Source organism: Gopherus flavomarginatus, chromosome 9 (genome assembly GCF_025201925.1).
Source record: "Gopherus flavomarginatus isolate rGopFla2 chromosome 9, rGopFla2.mat.asm, whole genome shotgun sequence".
Lineage (NCBI taxonomy): Eukaryota > Metazoa > Chordata > Testudines > Testudinidae > Gopherus > Gopherus flavomarginatus.
This window is the reverse complement of record NC_066625.1, coordinates 2169508-2185073: the sequence shown is the minus strand read 5'-3', so window position 1 is coordinate 2185073 and position 15566 is coordinate 2169508. Positions and strand designations below refer to the sequence as shown.

Here is a 15566-nt window from a genome sequence, read left to right as displayed (position 1 = left end):
GACCTCCTCAGGCGCGTAGCGCAGAACTTGAGCCTGCAAGCTGAGGAGGTCTCCGAGATCGAGGATCCCGTCGTCAGCATCCTCTCCTCTGATGCTCCCACTAGGGTCGCCCTGCCCTTTATTCGGACGATCCAGGCCAACGCCAATACGATCTGGCAATCGCCGGCCTCCATCCCCCCTACTGCACGGGGCGTTGAAAGGAAGTACATGGCCCCCTCCAAAGGCTATGAGTACCTCCATGTTCACCCGACTCCGTGCTCACTCGTGGTGCAGTCGGTGAACGAGAGGGAGCGTCATGGACAAGAAGCCCCAGCTCCCAAATCCAAGGAGGCCAGGCGTATGGACCTCCTCGGCCGCAAGGTCTATTCGGCGGGGGCCCTTCAGCTCAGGGTTTCCAACCAGCAAGCCCTTCTTAGCCGCTACGCCTTTAACTCTTGGGTGGCAGCGGATAAGTTTAAAGAGCTGTTGCCACAGGAGGCGCGTCAAGAATTTACGGCAATTCTTGACGAGGGCAAGAAGGTCGCAAGAACCTCGTTGCAGGCCTCCTTGGACGCTGCGGACTCGGCTGCCCGTACCCTCGCCTCGGGGGTGATGATGCGCCGCATCTCCTGGCTTCAGGTTTCTGGCCTTCCACCGGAGCTCCAATACACCATCCAGGACCTCCCGTTCGAAGGCCAGGGCCTGTTCTCGGAGAAAACAGACCCCAGACTAAAAAGTCTGAAGGACAATCGGGTCATTATGCGCTCCCTTGGGATGCACACGCCCGGGACGCAACGCAGACTCTTCCGGCCGCAACAACAGCAGCAGCGCCGGCCATACCCCCAGTTCCGCCAGCGGCAGGACCTCAATAGGCGCCGCGGCAGAAATGGCAGGCGCAGGCAGTTGGGGAATCAAGGGGGGCAGAACCAAAGCTCCTCTAAAGCCCCACCTGGACCCAAACCTTCGTTTTGAAGGTGCGCCCGAGGGCGTGGTACCAGTGTCCCCCTTGGATCCTTCCCCCCCCGTTTTCCAACCGCCTTTCGTTTTTCCTCCAGGCGTGGACCCAAATAACATCCGACCGCTGGGTCTTACGCACGGTGCAGACGGGATACCGTCTGCAGTTTATATCTTTTCCTCCCTCCCGCCCCCCACCCTCGTCCCTCTTCAGGGACCCCTCTCACGAGCAATTCCTCCGCCAGGAGGTGCAGACCCTCCTCGACAAAGGAGCTATAGAGGCGATTCCGGAGAACGAGAAGGGCAAGGGGTTTTATTCCCGCTACTTTCTGATCCCCAAGGCCAAGGGAGGCCTCAGACCCATCCTCGACCTGCGAGAGCTCAACAAATATCTAGTGAAGTTGAAGTTCCGCATGGTAACCCTGGGGACCATTATCCCATCCCTGGATCCTGGAGACTGGTATGCCGCCCTCGACATGCAGGACGCTTATTTTCATATTGCCATATGGCCACACCACAGACGTTTCCTTCGGTTCGTGGTCGACCGCCATCACTACCAATTCGCGGTCCTCCCGTTTGGCCTCTCTACGGCCCCGAGGGTATTCACCAAATGCATGGCTGTCGTTGTGGCACATCTTCGACGCAGTCGCATTCACGTGTTCCCTTACCTCGATGATTGGCTAATTCGGGGCACGTCAGAGCTGCAGGTCCGCAGCCACGTCCGCAGGTTCACTGGCCTGTTTGCTACCTTGGGCCTCATGATCAACGTGGACAAGTCCACTCTGCTCCCCTCGCAGAGGGTGGAGTTCATTGGGGCCGTCCTGGACTCCACCTTGGCCAGGGCCCTTCTACCGTTGCCCAGGTTCCAGTCGCTGTCGACGATCGTTCAGCGCTTGCTGGCAGCCCCCCTGACCTCGATAAGGACATGCCTAACCCTGTTAGGCCACATGGCGGCCTGCACGTTTGTGACAGGGTATGCACGGCTCCGCATGAGGCCCCTCCAATCTTGGCTCATCGCACAATACCAGCCGGCCAGACAGTCACTAGACACGCTTGTCACAATCCCCCAGGGGGTGTTGGATTCCCTCGATTGGTGGCTAGACCAGTCCGTCGTGTGTGCGGGGCTCCCATTCCACCCACCTCAGCCCTCGGTGTCCTTAACGACGGACGCCTCAGATCTCGGCTGGGGGGCCCACCTGGGAACCAGGAGAACATAGGGCCTGTGGTCCCCGCAGGAGGTGGAGTTACACATCAACATGCGGGAGCTGAGAGCGGTCCGCCTTGCTTGTCAAACGTTCTGTCACCAGCTTCGAGGTCGTTGTGTCGCGGTATTTACCAACAACACGACGACCATGTACTATATCAACAAGCAGGGCGGCACCAGATCCTCTCCCCTATGTCACGAGGCGATGCGACTCTGGGACTTTTGTATAGCCCACTCCATTCACCTCACGGCTTCCTTCCTCCCCGGAGTACGGAACACACTAGCGGACCGCCTGAGCAGATCCTTCCTCGCCCACGAGTGGTCCCTCCGCCCGGACGTCGCCCTCTCGATCTTCCAGAGGTGGGGTTGTCCCCGCGTGGACCTCTTCGCGTCCAGGGGGAACAGGAAATGCCAGGCGTTCTGCTCCTTTCAGGGCCGGGAACCCGGGTCTATAGCGGACGCCTTCCTTTTTCCTTGGACGACCCACTTGTTCTACGCGTTCCCCCTGTTCCTGCTGGTCCACAAGGTCCTTCTGAAGGTGCGCAGGGACAGGGCCCGCGTGATCACGGTAGCCCCAGCGTGGCCCAGGCAACATTTGTACCCTATGTTGCTGGACCTGGCCATAGCCAATCCAGTTCCCCTGCCCCTTCACCCGGACCTGATCACCCAGGACCACGGTACTCTCTGTCACCCGGACCTCCAGTCGCTGCACCTAGCAGCGTGGCTCCTGCGTGGCTGACCAGATACGAGTTACGCTGCTCCACCCCGGTACGTGAGGTACTCTTGGGCAGCAGGAAGCCTTTCACCAGAGCGACGTACTCGGCCAAGTGGAAGCGTTTCTCCTGTTGGTGCACGGAGAGGGGTTTCCTCCTGAAGGAAGTTTCGGTGGCCAATATTTTGGACTATATTTGGTCCCTCAAGCAACAGGGCCTGGCGATATCGTCCCTTCGGGTCCACCTGGCGGCTATCTCCACCTTTCACCCGGGTGGGGATGGCCGCTCCGTTTTCTCTCACCCGACGGTGACTAGATTCCTTAAGGGGCTGGAACGTCTATACCCTAACGTCTGACCCCCTGCCCCTACCTGGGATCTTAACCTGGTTTTGTCTCGGCTCATGGGGCCCCCCTTTGAGCCGTTAGCGACCTGCTCCCTGCTCTATCTTTCTTGGAAGACTGCCTTTTTAGTAGCCATTACCTCAGCTAGACGGGTGTCGGAATTCCGGGCTCTCACGGTAGATCCCCCGTATACGGTCTTCCATAAAGATAAGGTGCAGCTGAGACCGCACCCTGCCTTTCTCCCCAAAGTGGTGTCAGCCTTTCACGTCAACCAGGAGATCTTCCTCCCAGTTTTTTTCCCGAAGCCTCATTCTTCACGCAGGGAGCAACAACTCCACTCGCTTGATGTCCGTCGGGCTCTCGCGTTTTATGTGGAGAGGACCAAACTGTTCCGCAAATCCCCCCAGCTTTTCGTGGCAGTAGCAGACCGCATTAAGGAACTTCCCATTTCCTCACAGAGGTTATCCTCGTGGGTAACGTCCTGTATCAGGACCTGCTATGACTTGGCTCATGTTCCTACGGGCCGTGTGACTGCGCACTCTACCAGGGCGCAGGTGTCGTCGCTGGCTTTCCTCGCCCGTGTGCCCATCCAGGAAATCTGTCGGGCAGCGACCTGGTCATCGGTCCACACCTTTGCTTCCCACTACGCCCTGGTCCAGCAGTCCAGAGAGGACGCGGCCTTCGGATCTGCAGTGCTCCATGCTGCTACTTCTCACTCCGACCCCACCGCCTAGGTAAGGCTTGGGATTCACCTAACTGGAATGGATATGAGCAATCACTCGAAGAAGAAAAGACGGTTACTCACCTTTGTAAGTGTTGTTCTTCGAGATGTGTTGCTCATATCCATTCCACACCCGCCCTCCTTCCCCACTGTCGGAGTAGCCGGCAAGAAGGAACTGAGGAGCGGGTGGGCCGGCCGGGGTATATATCAGGCGCCATGGCGGCGCCACTCTAGGGGGCGACCTGCCGGCCCACTGGAGTTGCTAGGGTAAAAAGTTTCCGACGAACGTGTACGCACGGCGCACACACCTAACTGGAATGGATGTGAGCAACACATCTCGAAGAACAACAGTTACAAAGGTGAGTAACCGTCTTTTTTCTTTATCAAAACTTTTCCCCATTTGTAAACCATGTGAGGTAAATCTTTAGAATAAATCTCTCCTCTTCTGTTTTTTTACCATGACAACCCAGTGTTCTGTCTTGTCGATCTTGAAATATTCATAAGTTTGTAATATAAACCAAAATGATAAGCAGATAGTTACTGGACCACTAACTGCTTGCTACAGTGAGCTGTATATATGGCTGTTACAAATAATTATTAAAAACTGGGGAGGCATATTAAGAGGTACTTCCCTATAGAGCAATGGATTTGAAGCCATCAGGATCTTGGCTCTAATCCAGGCTGAGTTACTTTGAGTCTTTGTCTGATTTTGGGCAAGTCTCCTTTTATCCTTGTACCTTGACAATGCAACTGTAAAATTGTATTAAAACAGGAGCATGCAGAAACAAAATGTGCTGCAATGTGATTCAAGCTGCCCTGGGTAATTCGCTAAAAAAAACAAAAAAAAAGGAGGGCGGGGTTGGAGTTTGAAAGGTTCTTAGTAATTGTGGGGCTCAAATTAATTTGGGAAGCCTTCTAAATCTTGAATGTAATAGATTTTATAAAGGGGAAGCAAGGGGGATTTAAAACTGTTACACAATTTGATTACATACATTGTCAATAGAAAATGTTAACCTGTTGCAGGAGGCAGAAGCTAGCAAAAAATTGTATGTAGTGTTTAAAAGTTTGGCTTAGTCAGCCCATCCAAAACAAACGTGGCTAGCTCCTATGGTGCAATACAAATTTATAATAAACCAAGAAGCAAAATATGAGCAAATAAGGAAAAGGCTTTCATCTGAAGAATAAATCACACTGTCCAAGGATATTGCAAGACTATTCGCTTAATAGTGAGACCAGGGATGGGTGAGGGCAGTGGTTCTCAATCGGGAGTACACGTGCCCTTGGGGGTATGCAGAGGTCTTTCAGAGGGTACATTAATTCATCTAGATATTTGCCTGGTTTTACAACAGGCTACACAAAAAGCACCAGCGAAGTCAGTACAAACTAAAATTTCATACACACACACACACACACACACACAATGAGAAAGTAAGCATTTTTTTCAGAATAGCATACTGTGACACTTTCGTATGTTTGTCTGATTTTGTAAGCAAGTAGTTTTAAAGTGAGTTGAAACCTTGAGCATGTAAGACAAATCAGACTCCTGAAAGGGGTCCAGTTGTCTGGAAAGATTAAGATCCACTAGGCTAGAGGGCAGTGTTCAAATTCTGTGATTCTTATAGTATCATGAATTTAACAAAAGAGACAATTTTATGGTATGTCGTTTTTGCCATTAATACAAAGCTATCTAACAAGTCCAGTTAATTTTTTATAAGTCAAGAATTTTTTAAACTAGTTATACTTTAATCGGGTGGTTTTTTTTAATTTTAAAAACAAAACTTCAAGTTAATAGAAATCAAGTAGGGATGGAAACACTGAGCAAAAATGAAATGCAAAATTTATAAATACAAAATTTTTGCATATGCAGTGGTGTTTTGGCAGGGTATTAGTAAAAAATTGAAGTTTTGTTTGTCAGATACATTTTGTATTTATTGCAGCTTCTAGAGCAGGGGTGGCCAACCTGAGCCTCAGAAGGAGCCAGAATTTACCAATGAACATTGGCATAGAGCCACAGTAATATGTCGGCAGCTCCCCATCCACTACCCCCTTCCAGCTCTTCCCACCCTCCGGCAACCCTACCAATCAGCGGTGACTCCTCCCTCCCCAAGCCTCTTGCTCATCCCACAATGCGGAGGAGGCTCTGGTGAGGAGGGGGAGGAGCGAGGACATGGCAGGCTCAGGGGAAGGGGCCATGCGGGAAGAGGGTTGAGCAGTGAGCACCCCATAGCACATTGGAAAGTTAGCATCTATATCTCCAGCCTCGGAGTCAGCGCCTATGCAAGAGGCCACATATTAACTTCTGAAGAGCCGCATGTGGCTCCGGAGCCACAGGTTGGGCACCCCTGTTCTAGAGCTATATGAGATGGTTTATAATTTGCAGCTACTAACACTAGCGAATGAAGATGAAGGGCTTCCCTTTTGACAAGAAAAACTTCTCTTTTGAGAAAGGATAATGATAAACTGGTCCTAAAATAGAGTGCTTTGTGGAATAATCCTAATTAATACTTTAATTCAATAACAATTCTGTAATTTTTTGCTTTTTCATAGGCATGCCTCCCATTCGGGACTTGGTCAGCCATTCCCCTAACCAGTCAGGTGATGCATACCTATTTCAGTCTCGTGTTTGTTGTGCACTATGTGTATGTTTATAAGAGCTACATATTTCAGTAACTACTTGCACAATTATTTATTGATTTTGCTTCTTGGTTGGTGGTTGTTTTAGAACCTTGACTGTTAATGTGTATGACTTAAATGCTTACTGTTTGTTTCTGCACTTATATACTACAATTAGGTTATGAGTTCTTAATTTTATATATAAATTCTCTGGGGCAAAGTTCTGGACTACACTAGTAGGTTCCAATGCACAGTTAGGTGCTATGTATGATAAATAATTGTGACCAGTGATACTAAATAAATACTGTATTATATACATCAATAAGTATCCATAGTATTATGAAATTTCAGGTTTTTCTGATTCGTTTCTTCAGCTAGTTAAGTAACATAAAACCTAGAAATGTGTTTTTTTTCCCCTCAGTTAGCAACAGCCATATAAAACGTTCAGTTGTCCATGGTTTTTTGCCAGCTTTCATGTGTCCTGTAACTCTGAAAATCCCTTGTTACATCTCAGAAGCTTAGACAGATATTTTTCTCTTTGGACTAGTCAGTCAATCAGAATTACAGCTAATACAATATACAGCTCCTTTTAAGGTTCATGCAGAGTACTTATTAAGAACAGACTTTTGCTGAATAATGTTTGGGTACTTACGTGCTAGACAATATCATAGAATTAACTGTTGGCAGCAGACATAGTTCTAGACATTTTAACTTGTGCTAAGTTGTGTTGGAAGTTGAGTAACTTAATGGACTTTTTTAGTAGACTAGTTACAACTAGGTCACTTGCTTCTGAGCCTTAAGGCTGTTGGTTCATATTTTATGTTGAGATTGCCTCATGCTTAGCGTAGAAAGAGGAGAGAACTGACAAAGTTGTCATCTTCCATTGAGATAGTAAACTGAAGTCTTGGTGTTCAAGTCATAATCTTGCTCTGAACAAAACAAGTTCTCACATGTATGGTTTTGGGTTGCTGGAGTACGTTGTAGTGATTGTTTGCTTACACAGTAACTGTACTTCGCTTGTTTTACTCATTACGTTGTAATACCTCAAGTATGAAATGTGCTGATTCAGATCATTTTTTATACATTTTCTTATCCGTTTTCATTGCCGCAGCCTTTGTAATTGTATTAGCAGTACCATAATATGGGGAACCACAGGTCCAAAATATTTTCTTATTTCCATGAACTTTTGAAAATCTTCACTGCAAGGTCTTTAAATCTGAGCAGTTGAAAAGAAACTTCTTTCTTGCAGTTTAAAAATACATGATAGCTGGTGCATAATGTTGCAGTCTCTACTTTTGGTATATAGTTGATTATTAATTCTAAAGATTATATAAAATAAACTGGTGAAGAAAGACATAAACAACCTTAAGGTTACTAGTCTAAGTCTTTTAGCCTGTTTTCATCAGCAAGTAGTATCAAGCTCTGGGGATCTTATCAAGGAACACAGACCCGAATTTTTGATGTTGACTTTTAAAACAGAAGTATATTTTATAAGATGTCTACTAAGAGATTTTTTCAGTGCAATCTCAGAACGCTTTTTTGTGTAGCGCGCTCTAGCTAGTCTTGCAGTGATTATTTTTGCTGAACTTCATATCTCAGTAGAATGCAAAGAAAAAATCCTTCATATTGCTGTAAAGTCATTGCCTTTCAAAATCTTTTGCAAGATTTCAATGAAATAAAGCCATTCAGTTACTTTGTCAAAGCATTTTCATTGATACATTCAGTGACACACATATTGGTAGAGAGATGCAGGAATAAGGTCTTTGCTTTGGCAGTCATTTTAAAATTAAGGCTGCTATTTTTTTAAATAAAAATCTGACCCAATATTTATGCTTCAATTCTATACCAGTCCTTAAGGCATATGTCAAAGAAACATGAAAAGCTCGTAAGTCATGTCAATATTTTAAGATGTAACCTTTTTTCTAAATGTCATTTTTAAAAACACGTTAAAAAATTCCAGCAAATGAGTGAAATATTAATAGTGGTGGAGTTCATATTCTAGCTTTATTTAAAAGTATTAATGGTTACAATATCTTGGGGGTGTTCTACTAATCAAAATCGGCATAATTCCTGAGATTAGATGCAAGGTGCTATTGCCTACAAATTGTTCCTTAGACTAGATGTTAGCTAGATAAAGTGAATTTATATCACTTGGCTTTAATTATTCCCCTGCTCATTCTTCTCTAGTTTTATGTTACCTATTTAAATTGTAAATTTTTTGAGGGTGGTGTCATGTCTTCAAGACTGACTGACTGTAAAGTGCCTTAGTCACTGTTTGTGCTTTAAACAGGCTAAATAACAACTGTGAAAGCTTGAGACTTGCTGATCTAAAAAGACAGTAGTGGAACAAGCAAGAGATTTGTCTGAAATTAGCTTGTGTCCCTTTTAAGTCAAATACACATTAGTAAAAGCGCTAGTACTCTGTGTTCCTCCACAAACTGCATTTTCCATAACTACCATCTAAAGGAGAACATATTTATCTAGGGGGCTTGTATAAGTCCACTGAACAGAAATACATGTTTAGCAGAAAAATATTTGCATGCTAATTAACAATTACCCAGGTAAATAAGGCTATCAAGTGTTTGAATATTCAGATTTTGAATATTCTGAAGCAAAGGTGTTAATTGTGTTAGCTTAAAAGAAAAGTGTGTGCTGTTTGCTTAGCAAATCCTGGATGTCTTACTGTGGTGGGAAGTCATTTTCTCCAGGTATAAAATATATTTGAGAGTGTAATATTCTGCTGCTTTTTTTCTTATTCATACAAATATTAAGCCAGTAACTTACCTGACCGTTTTTCCTCACCTTTTATTAGGTTTTGGTATTTTGCTTCATATTATTCATTGTTCAAGCATTGCATGTTTTTATGGTACTGTGTTTCCAAATGGCTATCCTGCTGTTAGTTGGGTTTTCATATAACTTGCAGCAAACTTTAAAAAAAAAATTGATGTGGGAAAGCAGTTTTGTTCAGATTGTCGGTTTGATGGATGAAAAAGGAGTTCAAGTCTCTATAATAGAGTTTTAGAAACTCAGCATGACCCAATGTGTGGCAAAATACACACCTTTTGGTATGCTGTTCTGCCTTTGGCAGCAGCCTGTATCTGACACTTTAATAGAAAGTTAAAAACTTATTCTGCATGTAGCCAACTGGGAAATACTTATAAATAGCTGGGGAGAATTTCGTCTTGATTCATGCATGTGATCAGCTTATACCCTGAAAGAGAAAATGTTTTATCTTGCACAGATACAAATTCAGCCATGCTACTTGATTTGCACTCCATATCAGTGAATTCCACAGCAGGAGGAGTGATCAGCTTTTACTCTGTTCCTTATAACTGTGAATATCACAATAGCGTTTCCCTCTTGCTCTCCCTTCCACAGAATGGTCTTAATCTTTGCAGCCTTCTGTAGAATTGAACCTTGCCCTAAGCCATTTCCTTTTAAATCTCCCCGTTACTTTCCCTTTTTTTTTCTTTGAAGTGACTTCCTGTAAAGCACTTTCTTATTATACGTATGGAGGATGATGTACAAAAGTAAATACCTTGAATAACCTGTCACTTAAGATATTTTCAATGTCCTTTAATGGTGTTTCTTTCCATACTTTTCCCTGGCAACTGTTGCATAGTAGTCTGTTTAACTTTCTGTTATATATAACATTCTCCCTTTCAGAACATCGCTTTCAGGCTTTAACAGTTGTTTTGTTTTTTGATTTTGTATAGTGCCCCTTTCATAAAGTATTCTACACCTGAGCGGTATAATATTTAAAAACACAAACTGTAATGGCAATCCAAACTGTAGTTTATTAGGGATGCCATATTTAATTTCATACCTCAAATATATGAATATATTTTTCCATGCCCTTGCTAAGTGTTCTGCTACATATTATGTGGCGATTGATATATTAATGTTGTCATAACATCCAGTGATAAAAGTGTTAGCGTAATCTGTGCAATACCTCTCACTTTGAATTGTTGTATTTGTCTTATGACAGTAAAACCTCAGAGTTACAAACACCTTGGGAATGGAGGTTGTTCATAACTCTGAACAAAACATTCTGGGTTGTTTCAAAAGTTTACAACTGAACATTGACTTAATACAACTTTGAAACTTTACTATGCAGAAGAAAAATGTTGCTTTTAACCCTCTTAATGTAAATGAAACAAGCACAGAAACAGTTTCCTTACCTTGTCAAATCTTTTTTTACTTTCCCTTTATTTTTTAGTAGGTGTACGGGTGAGGGGGGGAAAATATAAAATATGGATCTCTACTGCTGCCTAATTGCATACTTCCCGTTCCTAATGAGGTGTGTGGTTGACTGGTCAGTTTGTAACTGATGTTCGTACGTCTGAGGTTCTACTGTAGTTTTTTTGGGGGGAGTGTTAACTGAAGTAAAATTCTTGAATTTACAGATGCACTTTTTTGTTTTCCTTTTCTTTCTAGATCTGAACCACAGTGGTCTAGGATCCCATTATGAAAATTCTCACTGGGGACCAGTCTCTTCAAATAGTGACTCCAGCACAAACTGGGATAAAGTTATTGTAGACGGTTCTGACAAAGAAGCATGGCCATCAATCACAGGCAGTGACCCAGAGTTGGCTTCAGAATGTATGGACACTGACTCCGCCTCTAGCTCTGGGTCAGAGAGAAATCTTGTTATAATGGCTTCAGGGAGCACAGGTGGTGAAAATGATAGCGGTCGGAATGGCATTGGACATGGTTCTCAAAATAAGTTTGTGGTTGGTAGCAACAGCAATAATGTGGGCAACGGAAGTATTAATGGGCCATGGGGTTTATCCCATGGAACCATAATAAGCACATGTCAAGTTTCTGTGGATGCTCCTGACAGCAAATCTGAAAGTAGCAACAATAGAATGAATGCTTGGGGCACCATAAACTCTTCATCAAATGGAGGGTTAAATCCAAGCACTTTGAATTCAAATGGCAACCATGGTGCCTGGCCTGTATTGGAGAACAATGGACATGCCCTGAAAGGGTCTGTAGGGAGTGGTAATTCTGGCACAAATATTCAGTGCAGTACCATAGGTCAGAAGTCTAACAATCAGAATATTAACTCTAAAGTGGGTGGTTCAGCCCATGGTTCCTGGGCAAGCCTTCAGGAAAATTGTGATTCTGAAGTGAATGGTACAAGGAAGGTTTCATTCAGTGGACAACCTCAAAACCTTAACACTGAAATGAATGGACCAAATAACACTACTAACTTTATGACCTCTAGTTTACCAAACTCTGCTGGTTCAGTACAGATTAACGAACTGCCTAATAATACAGGGCCTGGGGCCTGGCGTGTGAGCACAATGAATCATTCTCAGATTCAGGCCTCTCCAGTTACAAATGGCACTTCCACTTCTCATCTTAGCAATGGTGAGGCAAAAAATGGTGGATCTTATGGTACTACGTGGGTTGCCTATGGTTCTAATTACTCTGGAGACAAATGTTCAGGCCCAAACAGCCAAGCTAATGGTGACACTGTGAATGCAACTCTAACGCAGCCTGGCAGCAATGGGCATGGCAGCACTAATTTTCAAATCAATGGGAATAAAGGAGGAGGGGTATGGGAGGGAGGGACAGTCAACTCCCAAAATATGCCATGGGGAAGCGCAAATGGTGCGAGTTCTGGAGGAAGTCGAAGAGGATGGGCCAACCCTGCACAAAACACTGGCACTAGCATTTCAAATGGGGAATGGAATAAACTGCCTAGCAATCAGCATTCCAATGAAAGCGTAAATGGAAATAGCAGGAAGTTTACAAATGGGTGGAAATCTGCTGAAGAGGATGATCTTAATAGCCAGAATTCTGCTGCATCTCAGATAACTGAGCAGAACAATGTATGGGCCAAAACAGGGGATAGCGAGGGTAGTACAGAGAGCACTGGATGCCATGATGATAAAGTAACTGCAGAAGGACAGAACCGAGAGAGAAGAAAAGTTGACCAGCATGCATTACTCCAAAGTATAGTGAGCAGAACTGACTTAGATCCACGTGTCCTTTCCAACTCTGGTTGGGGACAGACTCCAATTAAACAAAACACTGCCTGGGATACTGAAACATCGCCAAGAGTTGAAAGAAAGACTGACAATGGGACAGAGGCCTGGGGAGGCTCTGTGACACAGACTTCCAGCTCAGGGGGATGTGTGGAGAGACCTAGCCCTAATGTTAATGATACCTCGTCTATGTCAGGGTGGGGAGATCCAAAGTCTGCTACAAGGTGGGGAGACTCCAAAGGCTCCAACAGCCAAGGGGGGTGGGAAGAGGATTCTGCTGCTACAGTAATGGTCAAGAGCAATCAAATATGGGTAAATGGCAAAGAGGACAAGTCGTCTTGGAATGATGCACAGAAGATCAAACAGGGATGGGTAGATGGACAAAAAGCCAGCCAAGGTTGGGCAATTTCTGCCAACGACAGCTGGGGAGAAAATTCAAGAAGCAACCATTGGGGTGAGGCTAAGAAATCTAGTTCAGGAGGTAGTGACAGTGACAGATCAGTATCTGGTTGGAATGAGTCTGCGAAATCAAATTCTGTTACTTGGGGAAGTAGTAATACAAACCCAAATAATTCTTCAGGATGGGATGAGCCTGCAAAGTCTAATCAGAGCCAGGGCTGGGGAGAACCTCCCAAATCAAATCAGCCTCAAGGTTGGAGTGAGTCGTCAAAGCCAGTCACCTCCCCGGACTGGAACAAGCAGCAAGATGTTGGATCTTGGGGAGCACCATCTACCACAAATAAACCACCAGGTTCTGGGTGGTTGGGTGGACCAATACCAAGTCCAGCAAAGGAAGAGGAACCCACAGGATGGGAGGAGCCATCCCCAGAATCAATACGCCGTAAAATGGAAATTGATGATGGAACTTCTGCTTGGGGTGATCCAAGCAAATACAACTACAAAAATGTGAATATGTGGAATAAAAATGTCCCAAACAGTAGCAGCAGTTCAGACCAGCAAGCACAGGTACATCAGCAGCTACTGCCTTCAAGTGCCATGTCCAACAAGGAGAGCAGTAATGGTTCTGGTAAGGCTTCATTTTACCTAGACTTGTGTTTTCTTGGGCAATTATGAAACACTTCTTGGACTTTATTTGAAACTAGAAACTTCTATAAGCTGGGGAATAGTTTTGTCAGAGAACTGAGAGCAGTGCAAATAGATTTTCAGTGCTTGTATTTTATTTGAAGGAATCTTTCTGAAATTTAAAAAAAAAAAAAAGCAACAGCAAGAAAGGGAAGCACTTTTGCTTTGCATGTAGCTCCAGATTTTAATTAATTTCAGCTGTGACATTAACTTTAAGTCACTATGGCAAACAAAGTGGCATTAAGAGGTGTCTGCAAGGTACAGTGCAGACTCAAGGCTTCACCTGTGTCCTTAATACAGAATTTTTATTGCCAACAATGAGGAGGGCACTTTGCTGTTCACTTCGTGGTGAGGGTGGGCACTGGGAGTGTATTTATATTGCAGTAGCAGTTTTGGACCTCAGAAAAAGAGCTCTGACCTTAATAGATTGGGGGAAAGGGTAGTTGAGCTTGCACAGTATATCGAAGAAAGTATTTGCCTTCCAGTAATTTTCAATTGCAATTGAATCAGATCCAAAAGAGAAATGGAGTGGCGTTTTTAGATGTTTAGTGTCTTCTCATTTGAGATGTCTGTACTCAAAATGTAATGTCTTCATGTATGGAACTGGTGTTATATTTAGTTTTTTTCCTCATGAAGAATCTTAAAACTGCAATATTTTGCTTGATTTAAAATGTGTATTTATCTTGCTTTTAGTTATGGGGTGTTGTATAATATTATGAGTGTAAAGAACCCCTCAGCATGTAATAATGTTTTAAGACTTGTTAAACTCACCAATAACTCCTGCTGCTTTAAAAAGGTTGGGGAGAGCCTTCTACTCCTGCCACTACTGTAGATAATGGAACGTCAGCGTGGGGTAAACCCATGGATACTGGTACTAGCTGGGGAGAGCCCATCAGTGATGCAGCAGGCACCTCTGGCTGGGGAAATGCTTCTGTTGGTCAGCAGGCTTCAAGTAAACCTGGTATGTGCTTTTGCAGCTTCTTTGAGTATGCAGGTGGTGAAGTGTGAAATAGTGGCCAAGAAGTTTGATTGTGAATTCAAATATAAAAGTCTTGTATCTTGACATTTACATAAATACAAAAGGTAGATGTGCTGTCTGTAAATTTGCTAGTGACTTTCTCAGATCTTAGGTACTGAAGATAAGTTCTATTTTCATTAATATTTTTAATAATGGGAAATTAGCAGCTTTTTTTAAACTAATGACATAAGTTAAAACAAATGCTGTTGGTTGATTTCTTTTTCTGTTGCCTTTGATCAACCTGGATTCACAAGATTATGGCAGAATATCAGGTTTGTCACAATAATATAGTTTTACTTAACAATTGAGTATAGTCTGGCAACCTTAATATGTATTTGCATTAAAGGGGGTTAGTTCATGACTGAAAAATCTTTACATCCAGGGCCTAAATCTATGCAAGATGGTTGGTGTGGTGATGATATGTCATTGCCAGGGAGTCGTCAGACCAGCTGGGAGGAAGATGATGATGTAGAGATTGGAATGTGGAACAGCAGTTCTTCCCAAGAAGTTAACCCATCTTTGAATTGGCCACCGTACATGAAAAAAATGCCTACAAAGGTAATTATGACTTTACGAGGTGAGGCTGGAATTTAAGAATGCAAGAAGTCTGAGGGACAGAAAATGGATGTAATTCCTAAAAGCCTCTCACACAGGAACTATTTTGTGGGGAGAACTTCTAAATGCCCCAGTCAGTATTAAGGACCCCATTGAATTCTATGTTGTACAATTATGTAGGAAGGCTTAATCCTTGTTTACATTTTAATTTAATCCTTTCTTACAATGTAATGTACGTGCTGGTGACTGTTTCAAGTATCACAGTAATCCCTTTTATTTTTAAGGGAACAATGAAAGGTGGAAATAAACAAGATGAAACGTGGATAAATCCATTCATTAAGCAGTTCACAAATCTCAGTTTTTCAGTAAGTATGGTATGTTTGTCAGGC

At 44.0% G+C, this 15566-nt stretch overlaps 1 protein-coding gene across 14 annotated transcripts in view; it reads left to right on the top strand.

Moving 5' to 3' along the window:
* The window catches only part of TNRC6A (trinucleotide repeat containing adaptor 6A), a 187042-nt gene that overhangs the window by 146180 nt on the left and 25296 nt on the right, over positions 1–15566 (top strand). For 11 of the 14 annotated variants that reach the window (XM_050968534.1, XM_050968529.1, XM_050968535.1 and 8 more), the window contains 5 exons: positions 6460–6507; positions 10963–13548; positions 14401–14565; positions 15005–15180; positions 15462–15542. In XM_050968534.1, coding sequence (XP_050824491.1) covers positions 6460–6507; positions 10963–13548; positions 14401–14565; positions 15005–15180; positions 15462–15542 — 3056 coding nt within the window. The remainder of the gene's footprint in view (positions 1–6459; positions 6508–10962; positions 13549–14400; positions 14566–15004; positions 15181–15461; positions 15543–15566) is intronic. The other 3 variants (XM_050968538.1, XM_050968537.1, XM_050968528.1) reach the window with 1 other exon arrangement.